Below are 22,036 nucleotides of genomic sequence, written 5' to 3' on the forward strand. Positions count from 1 at the left end.
AAATACTCACAAAGAAAACGGCAGCCGTTACAACTTATGTCTAAAAATGTATAATTTCATGCATCGGTTAAAACACTCAACTCCAGGTAGGTACATGACGCTCAGCTGGAAACACTTCACGCAAGTTGAGCTGCCCGAGATTCACAGAATTTACAGAAAATGTAAAATTTTTGTGATTTATATCATTATCGGGACGATACATGTCTTATATCGGGATATAAGATTTTGGTCATATCGCACAGCCCTAAGATGTACCAATTTATAGTGGGTGGGTGGGGTAAGAATAAATAAATAAAATTAAATAAAATCAGTATCAATTCAGAATTTCATTGCATGTCATCCCAGCTAGCTGATCATCTATAATTTTTGGCAAGAATAGGTAATTCCAATATAAAGCTACTTTATATATCATATTTCATCTGTTATTTTGTACTGCTACTCAGTTTCATAAGCAAATTTATCCCTGACCTTAAACAAAGTATGTAAGCGATCACTCAAAGGACAAACCATACTGTTCACACTTAAGAAATATGCAAAATTGAATCTGCCTTATTATATTTTCATCTCATTTCATCTTCATTTCATTACCAACACTTGTGACATAAATGTTTCAGGGTACACGCACAGACTCGCACCTCTGTCCTCTCTGAAAAGCATTTATGTGTATCTTTTTATCTTGTGTATATTTACCAATTGAGGTGATATCCATCTATGTAAAGGCACTGATGTTTTCATATGAACAACACACAGACTCTGATATGAGTAACTACATTCCGTTACTGTTACCGTTTAAAAAGGTGGTATTCAGAATACAGTTACTTTGTTGAAATAAATGGATTACACAGCGGTCTTTTCCTGTTTCATATGTTAGGCTATGTCCTCTCTATCTTTGGTAAGTCCACGCCAGTGGAAACAAAACATACAAAACACACATTAAGAGGCTCTAATGCCTGTGTCTCAATCTCGCGGGCCATGTCACCTCTACTTGCAGATCGCATAATAACATGATGAAATATTTTTTCAAAATGATTGTTCTAAAAATTATTTAATATGAAGGCAATAGGCAGAGCGTAACAGGCATAGCCTTAAAGAATGTAGTCTCATGGGCAGTTTAGCCCAGTTTTAAGTAAGCTATTAAGACTGAACAGTAGAGCAGGGCGATATGACCAAAAATATTTATCACGATATACATTTGAAAATTGGCGATAACGATATAAGTGATGATATAATTGACACTAGACAAAATACTGTACAACTCCTCAACTTTATTAGTGCAAAAAAACAACAACACATCAATGTATTTTCACTTAAACAAGCAGCTTTTTTAAAGTGCATTACAGTTATATGAAAAAATTTACAGTGCAAATTCCTTGCTGACAGTTTAACCAAAAGGCATTTCCAGTGGAAATTGGCCGACATATCCTCAGCATAACCATGTATAATATCCACAAAACTTAAAAAGAGGTTATACACACACAATACGGTAATATTATGTTGAAGCACAGCACATATCACTCCGCGAGGCGCCTTCCTACAATAGCCGTAATGCTCCGACAATCCATCAAGCGGTGCGGCTTCATAGCTTAGCAAAGTCGTACTGAAACATTTGACAGATTTTCGAGCGCCGTGTACCACATAAAATCGTTTCCAGGTCAGTAAACACAACCAGAATTCATACATAAGGCACACGGGATTATAAGGGGAACTGTCGATTTTCAGAAAATCAAAGGATTGATTTTAAGTGTGCCATATTTTCCAAAAAAAAAAACACGGCTATAACGACGGCCCACTAGCATGCACTACCAAAAATAGTGCTTTGTTGAATATCTGACGGACGAAAGCCAAACCAGTTCCACACCACTGACATTGCAGCATTTTTACAAACCAATTCTGTTTCATCCGTTTCATTCAACGATCCACTTTCGCTCTTCTCATTCTGCGTCACTGCCATGTGCATATGTAAACATAGGCACTTCTCATGCGCGTTTTACCAATATTCTATCGCGATATTTCATTTTCTTATCGTTGCCCAACATTACACCGGTATTACCGTGAGCGGTATGATATAGCCCAGCCCTACTGAACAGTACACTGTGTTCGCGTTTTCCTCTGAAACAATAAGTTCCGTTGGAGCAGCCTTTCAACGCCTCTCTCTGCCTCTCACTAGCAAAGTTGACCCAGACAATAAAGTAAAGCTAGTTTTCGTTTGCGAGCCCAACACAGAACCCGAAGTATTAGCCAGAGGTCACCTTTAATACGTTTTATATACGCGTGGAATAGTTTTCTATACGAGACTGCTGCAAAAAGTGCAGCCTTATGTAATGTCCACCCTACTGTTACTCATTTATATTAAGATTTAAAAATGTAGTTGGTATTGGTATGGCGAGTATTCTTCAGTAATAGTAATAAATCACACATCAATAGTAGATTCATGTAGTTGTAAAAAGCTTGATAATATATTAAGTAATCCAAAGTATTCAGAATACGTTACTCTCATTGAGTAATGTAACGGAATCTATTACAAAATACATTTTGGGGCATGTATTCTGTAATCTGTAGTGGAATACATTTTAAAAGTAACCTTCCCAACACTGGTTGTGATGCAGCACTTTCATTCTACTTTGTTTCCCTCTATGGTAGAACCTTATTTCCAAGTTGAAAGAAACTGTTAAAAAACAACAACAACAACATACACTTATGCCTTGATTGACTACACCCATGTCACTCTAAGTTACCTTCATGCTGGCAAATTAGATAGTTCAAAATAGGAGTGTTAAAATACACTGAAATATATGTCCTAAAAACTACAATGTCTCTATTTCACTGTCTTATTTTTTTTTAACATGAAAATGTTCCTTAGGTCCTCGAAGCCCAAAGTGTCAATGGTAGGCATAACTACTGTTCTGTTATTAATTTACACCAGGAATTGAAAAAAAAAACATCAACAGACTTATGGAAAAGTATAGGTATTGATAAATAATTTCAGCATTGAAATCCCGACAATACCCATTCTTGGCTGCAGTGAAATACTTGATGACATTCTGCCAGAGAACAATGCAATATATACTATAAAGTTCCTAATATCTTCTGTAGCAAAAAAACCTTTCTCAACTATGAAATAAAGAATCCAGAATAAATAATCTAATAACCTCACTATCATCAGACATATATCAACTTAGCCTTGACATGCAAGTTTTATCAAAAAGACTGCATTTGAAAAAAAGGAGGGCACTTAAAGAAGGTCTAAAAATAGAAAGCCTGACTGATTCTAGAGACTACTACTTTCTGTTTCAATTTTGACAACTTTCAATTTGTTTCAATTAATGTTTTGTTTTTACTGTCTCTGCATATCATGCCCCTATCCAAGCAAAATGTTATTTCAGCCAGGTAAACATACACCCCTTGCAATAATACATTTTTACCCCAAAGTAAGATCATGTTTTTCTTATCTCTACCCTACACAGATTATAGATTTTTACAGTTAATAGAAAATAATTAAAAATGTTTTGATAGATATCATGCCAACACTTTCTTCTTCAACTTTAGGTTTCAATCTTACAGCATAGAGAATAACGCAATGGAAAACTTTCAAGAAAAAATGTAATACTGGTTGGTCTGAATAAAGCAGCGTTAACAACAATGTATCAAATACCTTCATAGTAAAAGGTGGAGCATAGCAGGAATTATCACTACAATCTGCCACGGCCAACAGTTGTGCATTGATGTAAGCTTATGTTTAGCTACCACGCTCTCATAGTGTTGATAGCTACATAACAGTAGACTGTTATTTTCCCCAAACAAGCCAACACTACTAAACCACAAGGGCAGACATGATGCAGTCAGGTTCTGGCATAATAAAAATGACAATACATAATAAAAAACCCCCGAAAATAATAAAAACTAAAGAAAGGATATATTAAGGCAACAGATAGAGATACTCCCTAAAACTTTAACCAAATAAAAATTGCTCTGACCCCAGAAAGTTGACTCTGTTCATCTGGAAGTAGCACTTTCAGCAGGAGAAATGTCTCGTCACACCTCCAAGTGACTTCTTCAGTATCAGCTGTCGGTGGAATTCTCAACCTTTTAAACTGTACATCTGCATAATGCCCGAAACTACCACCGTTGCCTAACAATGGGCCGTGAGCTCAGTTTCATGATCGTTAATATGCAAATTGTCATGGCCACAATCACAGCATTGTAAGACAGTGAAAGTTGCCCCCTCCTCAGTTCAGAGACACTCTCTCTTTTTTTCACATAAATGGCATCCTTGACTCCTCACTCAAATTAGGATTCCTCACTGTCCAGGATGTGCACATCAATCATTGGATGGATCAACATCAATATTGAAAAAGTGACCACTGGAGTGCAGATGTAAACAGACTGCAGAGTCCTGGCCTGATGAGGTAGTTCTGTGTTGTGCTTAGCCAGAGGGTGATTGGTTTCTCTGATAAATAACTCATTGTAATGTCCATGGCACTTAACAACATAGATTATATTACTCTTTGTTGGGGGAACTAAATCTTGGGGTCTACCAATTTGCAGTGTAGCACAATTTGGTGTTTGAAAACAACAGTGACAGTGTTTTGAGAAAATGTGTCTCACCTGTTCTGATATTAAGGGATTAGTGAAGGTTTTCATTTAGGAATTGGTTGTCCTTTTCTCTGGTATCACTTTGACCATATTTAAGGTACTTTCCAACTTTTGACAAATATCCAGCTAGGGTAACCACATTTACTCAGGGCTTTTCGTTATGATGTTCTTCTGTGGCATGTCTGTGTCTGTGGGGATGATGTTAGCTCTGTGTTGTAGTGCCCTAGTGATATCTAGTTTTTGCTCCAGTGGATGATTAGAGTCAAACCTTAGTGATCCCTATGCAGTGGTTTACTGTTGACTATAAAACTGAAGAAAGCTAACCTATTATTTTTCATATCCTCCTGGGTGAACTTGCTGTGTTTGTCCACCAAGTTGTGATCACTGAGATTTGATTTTCACCCAGGTGTCCTAAGAGTACGTCGTTCACAATCACAGAATCCAGTGATTGCAGCCAACTCTCTGTGAATGGTACTCATGGCCACTAATCAACAGTCATGACAATTTGCATTTTAAAGATCATGAAACTGAGCTCACAGCCCATTGTTAGGCAATAGTGCTAGTTCTGGTTATAATGTAAATGTACTGTTTAAAATGTTGGGGAAACCTGCAGTCACTGAGACTGAAGAATTTACTTGGACCAGAGACAAAACATTTCTCCTATTCCAAACGCTACATTCAGATGACCATATTCAACTTTGGGATTCTTTATATAAATGATTAACCGTGCACAAAGGCAAATTGCTCTGACATGCAATAAAACAATGAATAAACATCTCAAAATTGAATGGGTAACACAAAGGTAAACCTCAAAAGCAAAAAACAACATAAATTATTAATACTGTGTATTTCACCCCAAGATGTCACAATGTAATAAACTGATTAAACCAAAAAGATCATGTTGTAAGCTATTAAGACTCCTGTCAGTGATTCAAACTTAATAAATAAAGGAAATACATTCACAACCAGTAGGATACATTTTGTTTGCTTGTTCATTTGTTCTCAGACTACACGGTTTTTGATCTAGGGGTCACTCACAACTAGGCCAAGGATGTTGTTACCATGGCAACTAAACCAGAAAGAACAGGACCAAAAAAGGTGCAAGAAAAGTATGTTCAGCTCTAGGAATCCCTCAGATATACTGCCTACCCGATTACTCAAAGGACTTTGACCCAGTCTTTCTTTGCTAATTTATGGTGCAGATGATAAGTTTAGACAAGGAAAACAAATTAGGAGTAATGTGATCAATAGTTCAGCCCCGTGAGCTTGTTTGACTTGCTCATTGCTCAGTAACTAGCCTTTGACCCAGCTGGTCCTATTTATTTACACACACAGTGTACACACATGAGAACATCCCTTAGATTCAGGTGAATAATTTATCTCCTCAGTGGTGATAAGTTAATCACAAAAATCCAAATCCAACCATGGCTTTTAAAGTATATACATAAAACAACAACCTAAAAGATACTGCTCAAAGAAAATTAAAAGAAAGTCCATAGGTAATAACCAGTAAATGTTATGCTAAAGCTTTAAAATGCTGTATGACTTCATGATTACTCGCCTCTAGGGAAAGAAGCTTGTACAAATAGTAATTTTTAGATTACTACCCTGTGCATGGTCACACACTTGCACCCCAAAATACTACAAAGATTGAAAGACTGAAAAATAAACTCCCAAGTTTCGTATCTGCAAAGCCTTAGAATGATTAGCTAAGTAACGGGCCTCAGCATGAGCAATCTCTAGAAGAACCCAGTCGGATGAATGCCCGTGCTCTGTGTCTATAATGCTCAAACACATCTGTCTGGAATGGCAACAATTACCAGATGTGGTGAATAAAAAGAAAAACTGCACAGTAATGACTGCTGGCGAGCAACAATCGTCGAGGAGCCAAGATCTTAAAGTTAGGCCACAGGGCATAGATTACTGCCTGGGTTTCGTAATGGACGTCGGTACCATGCACAGCAGAACAGAAAACAAGACGAAGATGAAGGCGTTTGATTTCCGAAATTATGACAGCACCGCTTTGGAAAATGCACATAAGGATTGTGTTTTTTTGTTACACGCTCAACTGACTGCATTCCCAGCAAAAAAAAAAAAGCTCCAGTGTGCGCCATCATCACCGTGACGGCGTCACCGTCTCCCACAACACAAGACAGTCGACGAGCAAACTGGCAATAGATGCCAAACATGATGATCGCATCATCACTTATTTAACTATTTTAGCGTAGTTGTGGCTAACATTGAGTGAGACAGACAATGAGTGTCATGTACACACACATTGTAGGTGCGGTTATTGTGTCTTTTGATCCACAACCACCAACTAGCTTTAGCAGCAAGCTAGCTACCAAAAACAGGCCGCCGTGCAAGAGAATGGTCTCAGTGGGCGCCGGTCATCAGTGCGCTCCCTTAGGCCTTTCCGCCGCTGTTACCGTTTCTTTTGCAGGTTATTCATTCGGTTTACACAGACAACATGACTGGCACAACAACGTTTTAAACAAGAGCCTTTACCTGTGTTTCTCAGGTTGCTAGGGCGCGCGGGATCTTTCTTTCCGAGGAACCTGAACACCTCTCGTTGTTGATGACGTCACGCGTAGGTCTTTGGATGAGGACGTAGAGAGCGCGTCACAAATGTCGCGGACTGCAACTTCAGCGTCAAATGAGGAGCTCTCGTCTGTTGTCTTCTTACCCTGTGCAGATGGCATTCATAACGTTTGTTTTTCCGGCAAGTAAGTTGCCGGAAAACTTGTTGCCCAATACAGCAACAGTCTGTTATTATATTGATTTAAACAAACGAAAAGATCTTTCTAACAAAGTTAGAAAGTTAATTCAAAGTCTCATTTAAGCGGATCCATAGATTCTGTCCAGTTAACAATTTCTTTCAAAAATTAAAGAATGAAAATCTCGTGAAACGTGTTCCTTGGTCTTGTTATTTTTACATAAGGGTTCTGGAAAGGTGTATAATGTTATAATTTTTTTTTAATGTTTCATATGGTATTCTCTTTTCTATAGTAATTTTATATTTGCCCGCTATGATTATTGAGACAAACATGTTGCTGACCTCTTGATTTGTTCCACACTGACAAAAGAAGATTTTCTTTTTTTAAAATTACTATTATTGATATTTTATTATCTTGATCTAACTCAGTTATTTGTTTGTATTTTTTATTTTTATTTTTGCATCACCTTTCTTGGTTACTTAAAAGTTTAAAAAGCGGCAACTTTGCATTCAAGTGAAGGGATGAAACTGCAATTAAATGTTACTGAAATATTTCTTCTATTTTTTTCTCCTCCTTCTGTAACTGTGATCGATTTGTATGTATTTACAACACATAGCTATTCTGTTACCTTTCTCAGTTTCTTCAAGATTCGAAATAAAGCTTTGGGGAAAAGAAGGCATCAACTGAGTTTTTGCATTTGAAGGAATATATTGGTGAGTTTAGACACTTTTTAGGGGTGCTCAAGCATTTAAAAGGACCTCTGTCCCTTTTCTCATACAAAATGAGGGAGAGCAAAAAATAAACAGGTAAGAGTATAAGTGCACGGTGGCGCAGTGATTAGCGCTGTTGCCTGACAAGGAGGTACTGAGTTTGATTGTATCATCAGGCCAGGGCCTTTCTGTATGGAGTTTGCATGTTTTCCCTGTGTTTGCGTGGGTTCTCTCCGGGCACTCAGGCTCCCCACATTCCAAAGACATGCAGTTAGTGGGGTTAGGTTAATTGGTAATTCTAAATTGTCCATAGAATGGTTGTCTGTGTTATCCCTGTGGCAGACTGGCGACCTGTCCGGGGTGTACCGTCCCCCTCCCCCTATGGTAGCTGGGACAGGTGATGAAGGAATACATCACGTTAAGGACTGAAGCTATAATAAACATAACTATACCAAAGTATGGTGCTTAGCGTGCACTCGTTGGTTCTGAAATTACTTAAAAGATTATATCAAAGTTACAGAATTGCAGTCACCATTCAGGTCGGACCAAATAAAGTTATCTGAAATATCCGCTTGCAAATATTACTCAGAAAGGACCGATCAACTACATTTGGACAGAATCGGTGGTTTTGGAGCCCCTCTGTGGACAACCTCGGTTTATAATGCCATAATCCAAACATTAGTGCGATGTAAAAGTGTTTGTCTGAAACAAATTTGATTTGATCGAGGAGCCAAAATGTGTACTGTGTAGTATATTGCAGCAGATTTAGTGACACATTCAATTTTTATCTATTAAAAATCTTTTCTCACAACCACCAACGCATGCGCCATAGTTTTCTTGCGCTAGACGTAACCCGGAAGTAGTTTGAAGGTCTTTTCTTATAGTAGGAGTTTGGATAAGGTTGCTTGTTCACTGTGAAAATGGGTGTTAAAATAGAGGTATTTCGAGTAAGTATTTATTTTATACTAAGGCCGTGGACATGTATATTTTCCCTACATTCTGAGACCTTTCGACTTTCTAGGGTTTAGTTTTCGCTCTAGTTAGCCATTTTCATTATGCTAGCAGAGGTACAGTTTTCTACTCTATGTTAAAAACCGATGCGTGTAATTTGTTTTGCACAGATGATGCTGTATCTCTCCTTTCCTGTGACCATGTTTTGGATCTCAAATCAAGCAGAGTACTTTGAAGAGTATATAGTGAAGAGAAAGGTTAGAAATTAATTTTATGTATCGGTCTTCTCTAGATAATTATTCTTGTAGTAACAATTTTTGCATCTTTCTCTGTGCCATGTTGTCTATTTTTGTGGTATACAGAGGGAAATCTTCCCCCCCGACGAGGAATCGCAGGTAAGAAAAATGCACACAAGTTAGTTGCGATCAACACAAATCAAGGGTTGTATTTTTCTTATCTGCATTGAGTACCTTTAGGAATCACTCACAGTGCAGGCTGGAAAAAACGACGTTAATTGTTGAATTTAGTAACTTGTAGAACCTCAGTGGCGAAAAAACCCCATCTTGTATTGATGTCCGTGCGTATTTTGCTGTGCCTCTGTGGGTTTTTTCACTTCTATCAGGTTTGTATGTTGTGATCTTTGACCAAGACCCACTGTTAGAATGAACTGGAATCCAGAATTTGTATGGAGTGTGTATTGGCTGGCAAATACCCTCTTCTTAAGGAATGCTTTGTAGTCTTTCCCAGCTTTGTGTATCTGTAAAGTTTTTTCTAGGACCCTGTGAAAGGTTTTATCATCAAGTCACACCAACCAGTCCTTCTCGAGAAGGGAAAGGCTTTGTCAGTAATTAGACTTTGTGCTTTTATTTATAAGGAGGAGTATCTCAATAATGCCATAAACACATGTACTCTAGCGCAGACATTCAAATATTTTATTTCCAGCATGGACTAATGATGACTCGGTGTGTTTAATAAAGACATGAAATGTGTTTCTCTTCCTAGTCAAATCTGTATTCATCAATAGTTGTGACTTAGATGAAGAGCAAACAAAATAACTTTGGGCATTGTTTAAAATCTAAATAAAATTGAATAGAATAATTTGCAGATTTCAAAACCATATTTTATTTACAGTAGAACATAGAAAACTGTCAAATATTTAAACTGAAATGTTTTACTGTTTCATGAAAAATATTAGCTTATTTTGAATTTAATGGCAGCAACATGCCATTAAATTCAAAAGGTAAGTGGTAATAAAAAGAAGCAGGTGGAGGAACATTTTGCAACCAGTTTGGTAAATTGGCAAAAGGTGAATAACATGATGTGTGTGTGTGCTGTGTGTAAACATAAAAAAAGACATTTTAAAAAGGGAGGTAAAGATGGGCAGAGTTTCACTAATCTTCAAAAAACTGCATTTAAAATTTGTGGATCAATAATGTTGAAATAATCGTCCTTAATTTAGAATTGAAAAGACTTTGTCATATTTAGTACATAATATCACCAAAAGTGTCAAAGAATCTGGAGAAATCTCTGTGAACAAGGGACATTGGCAGAAATCAGTCTTGGATGCTCATGATCTCCAGGCCATGAGGTGGGACTGTGTTAAAAATAGGGAGGATTCTGACATGAAAATTGCTGCAAAGGCTCATGAATACAGTTCACCACACCATTCATAATTGCATGTTAAAGTGCTATATTGCAAAGAAGAAGCAACTTGATCCAGAAACACTGCTGTCTTCTCTGAGTCAATCCTTATTTAAAATGAACTTGAGCAAAGTGGAAAACTGTTATGTGGTGGAACAAATTGAAATTTGAAATTCTTTTTTGGAAAACATGGACACAATGTTCTTTGTTATTAGGAGGAGAGGAGCTATCCAGCTTTTTATCACTGCTCAGTTCAAAAACCTTTATCTCTAATGGTTCAGGGGTGCATTAATGAAAACATTTGGCACGACATCAACCAAAAACATATGACAGACAGGACTGTTCAGCAGCTAGAATCTTATATCATCCCATAACATAGCAGTCTTCTAAAAAATTTGAATACCTATTGTCCTCAGTTCCCAGATGTTTATGGACTGTTCATAAAAGAATAGGGGAGTTGTAAATTTTGACTTGTCTGTCAATAGCTCAATGTCTTTGACCTGTTCAAAAAGAACAGTATTTTCATAAAGACTGCTGAGTTACTGCTAAACAGCACATTATTTGATTATGGTTGTTCTATATATCTGTTTTCAGAGAAAAGAGTTGGAGGACTTCAAAGAGCGAATGCGTGTTCGTAAGGAGCAGCGGCTATTAAAAAATATTCCTCTAGAATCTGAGAACTGAAAATTACATGTTGAAGAAAATGATTTTCCACCCTTTACCAATGATACCAACTGTCTGGCAGTGATTTTGAGGCCCAAGGAAAAAAGTTGGACTGGAGTCTGCCCATTTCATGTTGGAAATTTCTGCTAGATTAACTCTTCCCAAAGATGCGCTGGGTAATAATTATTTATGCCTAATAAGTTTATTGTGCTTTCATTTGTGTGCAACTTTTTTTTTCCCCACATGGTTTTTCAAATGGTACAATTGTTTTCTTAGCTGTTGTTTTTACATTGCCTTAAAATAAATACTGAGCTGCACATCAGATTGAATCTAGTTTATTATTATCTATTTGCAAGGTGCAGTGCCTAAATTGTTTTTACCTTGTCCTATTACTTATATTGTAGTGTATTGCAGCATTGTATTCTAGATAATGGTGCTTCAGATTAACAGAAATAAAAACTAACTATTAATCAGTTCTCCACAAACTCCTCTAAAATAATTAACAGAATAAACCAATTGTTTTCCAGTTAGCACAACTTGATGTGCTTTCTGTTTGAATGAATGATGCTAGTTGGGTATTTTTAATAATGATGATTAACTTATGTCATATTTTGTAAGTGCATTTTCCATGTATCACTGTGGGGAAGAATTTGCTTGATTATTTGATTATTCATATACTTAGCAAACCATATAATTATGTTTTTTTTAAATGTTTTATTTATTAAAGCAAAAGCTTTTATTTACTGAATGAACGACAGTGATGTTATATGAAAGTGCATCTCATATTATGCAAAACGTAGGACATGTTTTAAACAAAATTACACTAATAATGGCTAATAACTGCTTCATTTGCAACACTTAGAGTTTGTACACCTTCAGTAAAGGCTTGATACTCTACTAAACCATATCTCCTTGAATGAATGTGCCGCCCAACTTTTCATACTACTTGTTTTAAGAGGTGAGACTTGTTCCCACATCCTGAAGATTTGAAATCATTAATCATTTTGAAGGAGTCGTACCAAATGGAAATATAATCTTCTAAGTATAAATATTTACATCTGAGAGAGCCAACAGCTAAACTTTTTATCAATGGTGTTGAAGTGCTGACAGATTTTCCCCTTGGCTTGTCAGCTCATATCCTCAAATATATTTGGCAGTACAATACAGCCAGCTGGATCCCTCATGGCTGTCTCCTGGGCCACTGGTGAGAGAGAGTGTGAATTTCTTTCTTACTACTGTTTATCTTTTACAACTGTCATTCACTTCTGAAGCCATATTTAAGCTCTCTGTTTTATGATGTAACAAGCAGGTAAGTGCTATTCATTTTATGATAATAGATGTAAATGACAGAAGCCAAGCGGTGATATATGGATGTAGCCTACACTTGAACCAATCAAAACGACCATAGAAAGGCTTACTAATTTCATTGTGTCCAGTTGTTTAAGGCGAAAATAACTCATTAATGCAGTCTAGGATACTTCTACATGTTTGTTATTTAAATCAAAAACTTAAATAATAATAATAATAATAAACTTTATTTATAAAGCACACTAAAAAACCAAGGGTATACCAAGGTGCTTGACAAAAATAAAATAGGAAAAGGGAGATGGGAGGGAAAAGAGAAAGGACCTGGCACGTATCAATTATAAAAACCTTGACAATCATAAGATATAAAAGTAGTTCACAAGCATAACGGATAAAAATGTACCAACGCACACCAAGCGTTAACTAGGTGGAAAGGCAAGATTAAACAAATAAGTCTTCAGCCGTAATTTAAACAGTGGCATAGAGTCAGACGCCCGAATAGCAACAGGAAGGTTGTTCCATAAGACCGGGGCAAATAAAAAGTCCAAAGCACGAGACTCTTGTAATGGTGATATATTTGACAGTAGGGGGCAGTATTTAGCTTTCAAATGCTTCGAAGCTTTGCTTAGACCACAAGGAAGTGACCAACTCTCTAGAACACTGCTGTCAAGATGGCACCGATTGGGCTGAAAGCTGTAGTCGGAGAAAGTAAGTGACGTATTTATTGTATCTAATCTCACTGTAGCAGTTTATTACAGTTAAAAAAAAGTACTTTATTGTAACCTTTATCGCTGTAACTTGATGAACTGACGTTCAATTTATTAAAAAAAATCGTGTTGTGGATGACGGTTCACCAACTCTTCCTGCTTCACTCGTAATATATATGCTAACGTTGCCGAAGGAACCGATGTCATCATTTAAAAAGTCACATATATATAAAATAATAGTGTTACACGTAGTGATAGCAGTATTTGCTTAATTTGCTGAAGTTTCATGTGTTTTGTGACATTAGCCACACTTGAAAGTTAAAAGTCGCGACGTTAGGGATTGAAAATGTTGTGACAGTCCAAGTTATAGGCTAACCCAGGCTAGCTAATCTGAAAGGGAAGTCTAGTAACTTCGCTTGTGATCTGTTAAATCATCCTGGACATTTAGGCTGTAAAACGTCAGGAAGTCACAACTTTTGTTACACAATAACTTGTAGTACATTGCGTTGAAAGTAAAAAAAAACAAAAAAAAAAAACAAAAACGCATGCCGGGGTTAAAACATTACGTATTCACAAGGCTCATCTAGTAATGCTTATTTGTAATTATATGCTAATTGCTTCTGCTAGACTTTAGAAGCATTAAATTTGGGCTTATGTTCCTTCATCTCACATTTTCACTTCTTTTAAGAAGTCTGAAAAATAAAAAACAAACATACCATTACAAAGCGGTATGATTTGTAATTTACTATCTGCTATTATTAGCTGAAAACGTTGTCCATACAAGATGACTTAACCTATTTGGAGTATGCCAAAAATATCAAATAAAATCTCATATTCAATATTGTATTTAGAGCAGAGACAATAAATCCCAATAAGGAAGTTTCCTTGCAAACTGTTTTTTTTTTTTTTTTTTTTTTTTTTTTTATTTAGATTTAACAAAACTCTTCGAAAGTATAATCTTTTCCAGTTCCCTGTATGAGCGACCTGGAAAATCATTAGTTAGTGATGAAGGTCACACTTGGTGCAAAAAAAGAAATCCTTTTTTTTTTTTTTTTTTTTTTTTCCCATTTCTTTCTCTCAAAAGCCCTGAACCATAATACACATATATTCAGTAGCCACCATAATACCAGGAACCTTACCAGGATTTATACAGCAATCATAAAATAGTGATTACAGTGATGGCTAACTCGGAATAAAGAACACTTTTTTTTTTTATGAACTCCCATAACAAGCTATTTATGTCAGCTATTACTGTGAAAACAGTGAGTCATATGTCTTAGGGAGCAGAATCTATGTTTTTAATCAGGTTCAAATCGTGGTTTAACAAGGAAGTGAAGACATCATATTGGTGCAGTTCAACTTTTGATGTTTCCTACTACACTGCTTTCTTCTGTACCCTAGTTAATTATTGTGTGATTCAATGAAAACTTCTTTTGGGAACAGTGGCCCACTGCAGGAGACTATTTGGCTGTTTGTTTTAACACACGTACCACACCTTAGCTGTTGTGCTTAGGACGTCATTGGAACAATTGTGCTTCTGTCTATATAAGACCAGGAAGTTGCACCCAAGCAAGTTTGTTACTGCAAGTGTTAAATATGTTTAAAAAGGGTTCCTGTTTTTTTTAAATTTTTGACAGTAGAGCTGACCTTTGACTTTTGTTGTTGTTTTATAAGTCACACAAATTCTTTGGAAACTATTCAGTAAGCTACATTTCATGAAAAGCTCAAATTACTAATGAATGCTGCAACAACAATCTAGAGCATTTTGACTATATGAATGTTTCATAAAGTATTTTTTTATTATTATTGTTGCTAAATTTACTCCACTTGTGACCCGTTTTAGCTTGTTTTTGTTATGAGGTTATGGGTTCTTGCATCACAAAATTATCTTTTCATCTACAGAAATCATCAGTGGTGTGATCAAGAGTGTGAAAAAGGATGGAGAATGGAAGGTAACGGTAGATACAAAAGAAGAAATTCTTTTGATTTTTGTTGCACTGAATTTATTACCACTGTGTGGCCTTTGTTTAGGTTCTTATTGTGGATCACATGACCACAAGAATTCTGTCCTCTTGTTGCAAGATGTCTGACATTTTGGCGGAGGGGGTGACCAGTAAGTATGGATATAATTCATAGTTTTTAGTTTAGTTTTTTAAATAAATGAGAGATCAAACCTTTAGCTGTTGAAGAGTAAAATGTGCCAACTTAATTCATTTTCTGCGTTTAAATGACATTAAATTATCATATTGTCTTTTCTGTTTTTCAGTTGTGGAGGACATCAATAAACGCAGAGAACCCATCTCCAGTTTGGAGGCCATTTATTTAATCACCCCATCTGCAAAGGTTCAAAAGAGTTCCGTCTTTTAATGTTGCCATATCTTCAAGATTGTTCTCATGTGCATAATATTTTAAAGATAACTATGTGCATAATATTTTAAAGATGAATATGTTTTCAATTACAGTCGGTTCATGGTCTCATTGATGATTTCAAAGATGCAGCCTTTACATACAAGGCAGCACACATCTTCTTCACTGACAGTAAGAGTGGAACTATAAATATGAGAAATGTATTTTTTTTTCCAGACTTCAGTGTAAAACGCTAAAACTGACATTAATTCTTTTTTTTTTTTTTTTTTTGCCTTGTTTAGCTTGTCCAGATCCTCTCTTTGCTGATATTGGAAGAGCCAAAGTTTCAAAATTTATCAAGACTTTAAAAGAGATCAATGTTGCTTTTCTTCCATATGAGTCGCAGGTGGGTAAAATTCTTATATTTCATTGAGTCCAAATTGTCTTTGGACATTTCATTAGAAATGTTTTTGGTTTTGGACAAAACTTATTTGACAGTTAATCATTTAATTGTATGGCAAAAAGACAAACGTTTTCCCGAGCTGCAATCAGTTATAGTAATATTGTCTGTCGGTTTATTGTGACAGGCAATACCTTTCACAGTTTCTCTTGTCCCCGTAGGTTTTCTCACTGGATGACCCAAAATCCTTGTACTCCTTCTACAGTTCAAAGGCAAATGAAACAAGAGATAAAATGATGGAAAATGTGGCAGAGCAGATTGCGACCCTGTGTGACACTCTCAAAGAGTACCCTGCAGTTCGTTATCGCAAGTATGGGCCCCTTCATGAGAAGAGAGATAGATTTAAACAAATAAATCTTTTCCCACTGAATGTATTATGCTGATTTTAAAGTTGTATTCTACTTTGTTTTTAGGGGACCTGAGGAAAATGCTAGACTGGCTGAAGAGGTCTATCAGCGCCTCATTGCTCACAAAGCTGAAAACCCAACCATGGGAGAGGTAGGAAATACTTTGGTCTTCAACCACTCGATTTCTCACATTCTCTGCTGTGTAATTTCAAATCTTAAAAAAATGGTGAACAAAATGTTTACACTGCTTTTCTTTCCTGCTAAATCATCTTTCTCATGTAAGAGAATAAACCTCTGTTGGGATTCTGCAGCTCTTCAGCTTAACAGGTTGTGAATATTTCTTTGGTTTCTGGGATTTATTTCCTGATGATTATTTTCTCATCCTTTGCTGGACCTGTCCTTTTTTCCCTTCTTTTCTGTTTTTCTTAGCTGACATTTCCTTGCTCCTGAGATGAGTCTTAAAGGCATGTATTACTGTTCCCTTTTTGCGTCTATGCATGTCAGGTGCTTTATCATACTATGCTGTACGTATTTCTTTTTTTTCTTTTTTCTACATCTAGCTGTGATGCTAAATTATAATAATTGATAATTAATTGATTTCATTGCATGGCATTGCAACAGTTAATGTGTACTTTCAGCCAGTCTCTTTTAATGAATCTTTAAATTAAATCATATATTTCAAAAGTACTGGATGATATCCTTAATTTGTATTATTTTTAGGGTCCAGATAAGGCGCGATCACAGCTAATCATTGTTGACCGTGGGTTTGATCCCGTCTCACCTGTTCTTCATGAGTTGACCTTCCAAGCAATGGCTTATGATTTGCTAGACATCAAACAGGACATCTATACGTAAGGGACTACCTTTATATTTTTATATTGCTCTGTCTGTTTGGTGTGGTGTCTTTGGTATACCAGTCCCTCCATTTGTGGACTTTTAAACATTTTTTTAAATTTATTTTTGGATATTAAAGTTATCAGACAACCGGCATTGGGAACTCAAAAGAGAAAGACGTCTTACTGGATGAAGATGATGAACTCTGGGTTCAGCTCAGACACATGCACATCGCTGATGTCACCAAGTAAGTTTTGTCACAGTAACATTTCTACGACTGCTACAACTTGATTGTGGAGTCATTGTAATTCAGTCAAAGTTTTCCTGTGTTAGGTGTCTACTAATTTTCTCATTTGATTCTTGTAGGAAGGTGACAGAGCTTCTTCGCACATTTTGTGAGAGCAAGAGGATGTGCACTGACAATGTGAGTGTTATGTGCATTATCTTTTCAGGTGTTTGAAAAGTCCACGGTAGACCCTGAGTATTGTTTTTGTGTTATGATGGAACTTTGGGGAAAATGTTTCTCTTTTCAGGCCAATATCAAAGATCTGTCTCAGATGTTAAAGAAGATGCCACAGTATCAGAAGGAGCTGAGCATGGTGAGTTACATTAACTAACAAACAAACCCTTATGTAACTTCTTATCATTATTTGTTTGTTTTAATTTATCTAATCCAAAAGCGCTGTCTGTTCAGTTTATTTAGACCTTTACTTAAAAATAGGGAAATGTTTTTGAAGCATATTAGGATACATTTGTGATGATAAATTAGATACAATTTAGACCATGGTTGTTTTGCCCAATTAAGCATTAGCTGGGCCAGCTAAAGTTTAGTTGGCCCAAATTCTAGTTATAATCTGACCATTATGACAAGACTTCCTAGAAAACGTTTTTTTCTTATATCAGAGTTGTCAGTCTTAATTATGTTTAATTTTTTTTTTAATAAAAATATGATGCCATATGTTAAAGTAATTAGTAATGTATTTTAATGTAATTTTTTTTACAGTACTCCACTCACTTACACCTAGCTGAAGCTTGTATGAAGAAATTCAAGGCCTCACTTGATAAACTTTGTGAAGTGGAGCAGGTTAGTAGCCTTGTGCACAACATAATTTTTTGTAATAAAATGTTTGACTTGCAGCAGTCACCATAGTGTTTTTTTTGTTTTTGTTTTTGTTTTTTTTTTTTTGTTGGTAAATTACACTTTGAAAGTCCAGTTCAGTTTTTGGCTTTTGTTATCATGTATGTCTACTTAAAAAATGTAATCAAAATTATTATCTTTGAGGACTATTGAACCTAATAGTTTTCAAATATTAATTATAATGCAATAAAAGTCTATTAGGTTGTCACATTTCTGCCACATATGGTCAAATAGCACAATGCAATACACTGACACAGACTGTCTAAACAAAATGCCTGACATGGAATAACTACATTGACTCATCACATTCAGTGACCTGAAATGTATCTTTGTAATTCCTGTGCTTCTTTGCTTCTGGTCTGTTGATATTTTTATTTGTTAACTAAAAAATAATAATATTTCATAAAACGCTTTAAACTACACATCAGCAGCGTAAATCATCGTAGATCTGTGAGCTTACTGTAAGCTTAAAGGCATGTAATAACACAGATGTACCACTTGGTACAGTAGAAGTTCTTCCACCAGCAAGACCTGGGAAAAAAGCCACAATCCAAACTGGAGCCAAACCCCAGTGTTTTAGTTATATGTGCCAGACATGCCTTGTGTTCCTGAGGGGAAATGTTTGGCCATATCTAGTCCAGTATCAGATGAGTGACAAGCACATGAGAAATGATAAGCTATGCATGGCTGTGGCATTATGAGGTGCAAGTGTTAATGGGGCCTTTTTTATGAGTAAATCGCTCAACTGCCCTAATGGATTGTCAGCATGTCTGAAAGCTGTCTCTTTAATCCATTGGGCATGCTTTGGCTCTTAAGATGTGCAGTATGATCCAAATGGCAACAGCTCTCTGTCAGCTGTCATTTGTTCTACATTGTTTGGAAGCCCATTACAAATGTGTGTGTAATGTTGCAAATAAAATAATCTTTCAGTTGCTCGCAAAGTTTTGCTGCTGGCTTTAATGAAGTTTAGTCCAAATTCATGTAAGGTTAGCAAAATTATTTAAGGCAGTTACACAGTTCCAAGTGACCATTTATTGGAGGATTGCAAAAAAGGGGAAATCTCAAAGCTACATATAGCTAGTGTACCCAATATTTAGCTTTATGTTGACATAACGTACCTGATTACAAATGCAAATCTGGAGATTTACTTTGCAATCTGAGATTTTCTTGTTGCAATAGTCTTATGGCAATATCATGGCTCTGAAAGAGAACGTGTGTTGGGGGGAAAGGGGAATAAAGTGGTTTCATTCACCTCTCTTAACTGCCTGTCTTAAGTTGATGATATTCAGTAAAGGTTGATCGTAAACTAGGGCTTTCTTCCACAGGACCTTGCAATGGGAGCAAATGCAGAAGGGGAACCACTGAAAGATGCCATGAAGAGCATTGTTCCTGTGCTCTTAGATAGTGACATTGATGCCTTTGACAAAATCCGCATCATACTGCTGTTCATATTTCACAAGAAGAAGGGTAAGAAGATCTCAAAACATTTTAAATCTTTTTAAGTCCTAATCTTGTTACATTGAAGAGAAGCTTTATTTGTCGTTACTTATTTATAGCAAACAGTGTTTTCATTGCCTGGTTGTCTATTCAGGCATTGGGGAGGAGAACCTTGCCAAGCTCATCCAGCATGCAAATATTCAGGCCGACAGCAACATTATTTACAACCTGCAGAACCTAGGCTGTAATATTATAGCTGGGGTAAGTTTGGCTACAGTCTCATGCTGTGGAACTGAGAATTTTATAAAACCTAAAAAAAAACCCTGAATATTTGACATACATTGTTTTTCAGGGTCGCAATTCTGGGAAAACACTGCCAGATCGTAAGCAGCGTACAGAAAGCACATACCAGCTTTCCAGGTGGACACCCACTGTCAAGGACATCATGGAGGTATTAAGCCCTAAGTGAGGTTTCAGATGTCACTGGCAGACCTGCTCACCTTTGCTCACAACACAGCTTTTATAACATCTGTTTCTGGATCACAGAATGCCATAGAAGACAAACTGGACAAAAAGCTGTGGCCATTCATCGCTGAACCAGCACCCATCAACACAACTCAGACTGCAGTCAGGTCGGGCGGTGCTCTCCCTCTATCTGAGAAATAAATAAATATATATAGATAGATGGGTAGATCTCTTTCCAAAACAGTTTGTATTTAGCAACAAGTGGGGTAAATGACAGATAATCTTATAAAATAAAACCTTTTATCCCCTTAAAACCTTTTAAATGAATCAGAGCCGAGCTTTTGACAAAGTGAAGTAGAGTTTAAAGGGTAAATTTCAGTCATTTTTGAATACTCTATAATCCCTAGGGAATTCCCATCATAATGATGGTGCTAATACTGACCACGCTTGTAGATCTAGATTTACTCATAATCTGTGGAGTGTTCCGGTACTTTTCTACTTTTTAAGCAAAATGCAGAATTAAAATGGAGAAGTTGATAATAATATAGACTGGCTATAAACCCCCCCCCCCCCCAAAAAAAAAAAAAAAAAAACCCCAACAAAACAAAAAAAACCCAACCAACCAAACAAAAAAACTCAGGAGTTTCTGTTAGTATTTTCACATTCATACTTATTCATCAGGGTCAATTTCCTGACAACACGGTATGAAAATGAGCCATTGTATGACAATTGTATTAATTATTGTTTGAAATAATAAATGTCAGAAAATCAATAAATAGCTGAAAGGGAGCTGTAGTTTTAGTAGTAGTTTTATGTTTCTCAATCATTTTCGAAATTCTTTTACAGCAGTGCACGTTTTGGACACTGGCACAAAAATAAGTCTCCAACGGAGTATCGGTCTGGCCCTCGTCTCATTGTTTTTGTGATTGGTGGGGTGTCATACTCTGAGATGCGTTGTGCTTATGAAGTGACTCGAGCCACAGATGGGAAATGGGAAGTCCTGATTGGTAAGCAATTGCTAATTAAGAAGTTATGACTGATGAACCTGACTGTTGAACTGCTATTTAAATATTGTTGTTTTTTGTTGTTGTTTTTTTCCTTGACAGGATCATCTCACATCCTAACTCCAACCAGCTTCCTCAATGACTTGAAGACTCTGGACAAAGATACTAATCCTGATCCGTAATCCCCAAGTCGGGACAGCAATACTGCAGTAGGAGTCTGGTTGTTCCTTTAAACTGATGTCTTTCTGTTGTCCTGTTTAGCTTCTCTAACATCTCTGATGTGAAATCTTAGATGTAGTCATGTAAGAAAGCAGTTGTGACTATTCTATTATAGTGTGCTCTTTTGTTGTTAGTTGGGTTCTGTATACTGCTGTGATTGAAATTGTATTTAAGTAATAAATGAAACAATATTAATATTTTCATTATTCTATTCATATTTAAATTCTTAATTTTGTTGTAATTGACTTGCTTAGTTATTTAGTCAGAAATTCCAAAAATTGTCACAAAGAAAGAGCAGCTCTCACCTCATAGAAATCTCTTAATTCAAGTATATTGTAGTTGCACACAATTGAAGGACATATTGTATATAGATTTAAAAGTAGATTAAAATTATTTTTTTTGGTAACTCTCTCCCTCAACCCTCTTCTTGAAATATTCATCTCAGTAATAATGTCAGAACTGCTGTGTTATGACCGTTGCACATTTACTAGATACTTTA

General features: G+C 36.2%; 2 protein-coding genes across 3 annotated transcripts; both read left to right on the forward strand.

Moving 5' to 3' along the window:
• The first annotated feature begins 8,903 nt into the window (after positions 1 to 8,903).
• Positions 8,904 to 11,587, forward strand: pet100 (PET100 cytochrome c oxidase chaperone). Its single transcript, XM_085352610.1, has 4 exons — positions 8,904 to 8,967; positions 9,142 to 9,228; positions 9,334 to 9,366; positions 11,207 to 11,587. The coding sequence occupies exons 1-4, from the start codon at positions 8,941 to 8,943 to the stop codon at positions 11,294 to 11,296; spliced, it is 237 nt and encodes a 78-aa protein (XP_085208736.1). The 5' UTR covers positions 8,904 to 8,940; the 3' UTR covers positions 11,297 to 11,587.
• Positions 11,588 to 13,225: 1,638 nt separating this feature from the next.
• stxbp2 (syntaxin binding protein 2) lies at positions 13,226 to 21,934 on the forward strand. Of its 2 annotated transcripts, none has more exons than XM_085352611.1 (19): positions 13,226 to 13,288; positions 15,190 to 15,239; positions 15,319 to 15,400; positions 15,554 to 15,630; positions 15,750 to 15,825; positions 15,936 to 16,039; positions 16,255 to 16,403; positions 16,507 to 16,591; positions 17,161 to 17,291; positions 17,414 to 17,521; positions 17,641 to 17,698; positions 17,808 to 17,873; positions 18,278 to 18,358; positions 19,738 to 19,879; positions 20,004 to 20,110; positions 20,202 to 20,300; positions 20,396 to 20,481; positions 21,161 to 21,321; positions 21,421 to 21,934. In XM_085352611.1, exons 1-19 carry the CDS (start codon positions 13,252 to 13,254, stop codon positions 21,498 to 21,500), a joined length of 1,779 nt encoding a protein of 592 aa, XP_085208737.1. In that variant the 5' UTR covers positions 13,226 to 13,251; the 3' UTR covers positions 21,501 to 21,934. The 2 variants fall into 2 exon arrangements, with proteins under 2 accessions (XP_085208737.1, XP_085208738.1); XM_085352612.1 differs by having other exon boundaries at positions 21,164 to 21,321.
• Positions 21,935 to 22,036: the final 102 nt, after the last annotated feature.

This window comes from Diplotaxodon limnothrissa, linkage group LG4 (assembly GCF_057381915.1).
Source record: "Diplotaxodon limnothrissa isolate DT_005_m linkage group LG4, D_limnothrissa_male_GT1.1, whole genome shotgun sequence".
Classification (NCBI taxonomy): Eukaryota; Metazoa; Chordata; class Actinopteri; order Cichliformes; family Cichlidae; genus Diplotaxodon; species Diplotaxodon limnothrissa.

Bases quoted from the DNA above. Each gene is read 5' to 3' on its own strand.
- pet100 (XM_085352610.1), top strand. From the start codon at position 8,941: ATGGGTGTTAAAATAGAGGTATTTCGA. The intron at 9,229-9,333 runs GTTAGAAATTAA...TGTGGTATACAG, and splicing joins AGTATATAGTGAAGAGAAAG to AGGGAAATCTTCCCCCCCGA. The intron at 9,367-11,206 runs GTAAGAAAAATG...ATCTGTTTTCAG, and splicing joins CCCCCGACGAGGAATCGCAG to AGAAAAGAGTTGGAGGACTT.
- stxbp2 (XM_085352611.1), top strand. From the start codon at position 13,252: ATGGCACCGATTGGGCTGAAAGCTGTAGTCGGAGAAA. The intron at 15,240-15,318 runs GTAACGGTAGAT...GCCTTTGTTTAG, and splicing joins AAAAGGATGGAGAATGGAAG to GTTCTTATTGTGGATCACAT. The intron at 16,040-16,254 runs GTGGGTAAAATT...TTGTCCCCGTAG, and splicing joins TTCTTCCATATGAGTCGCAG to GTTTTCTCACTGGATGACCC.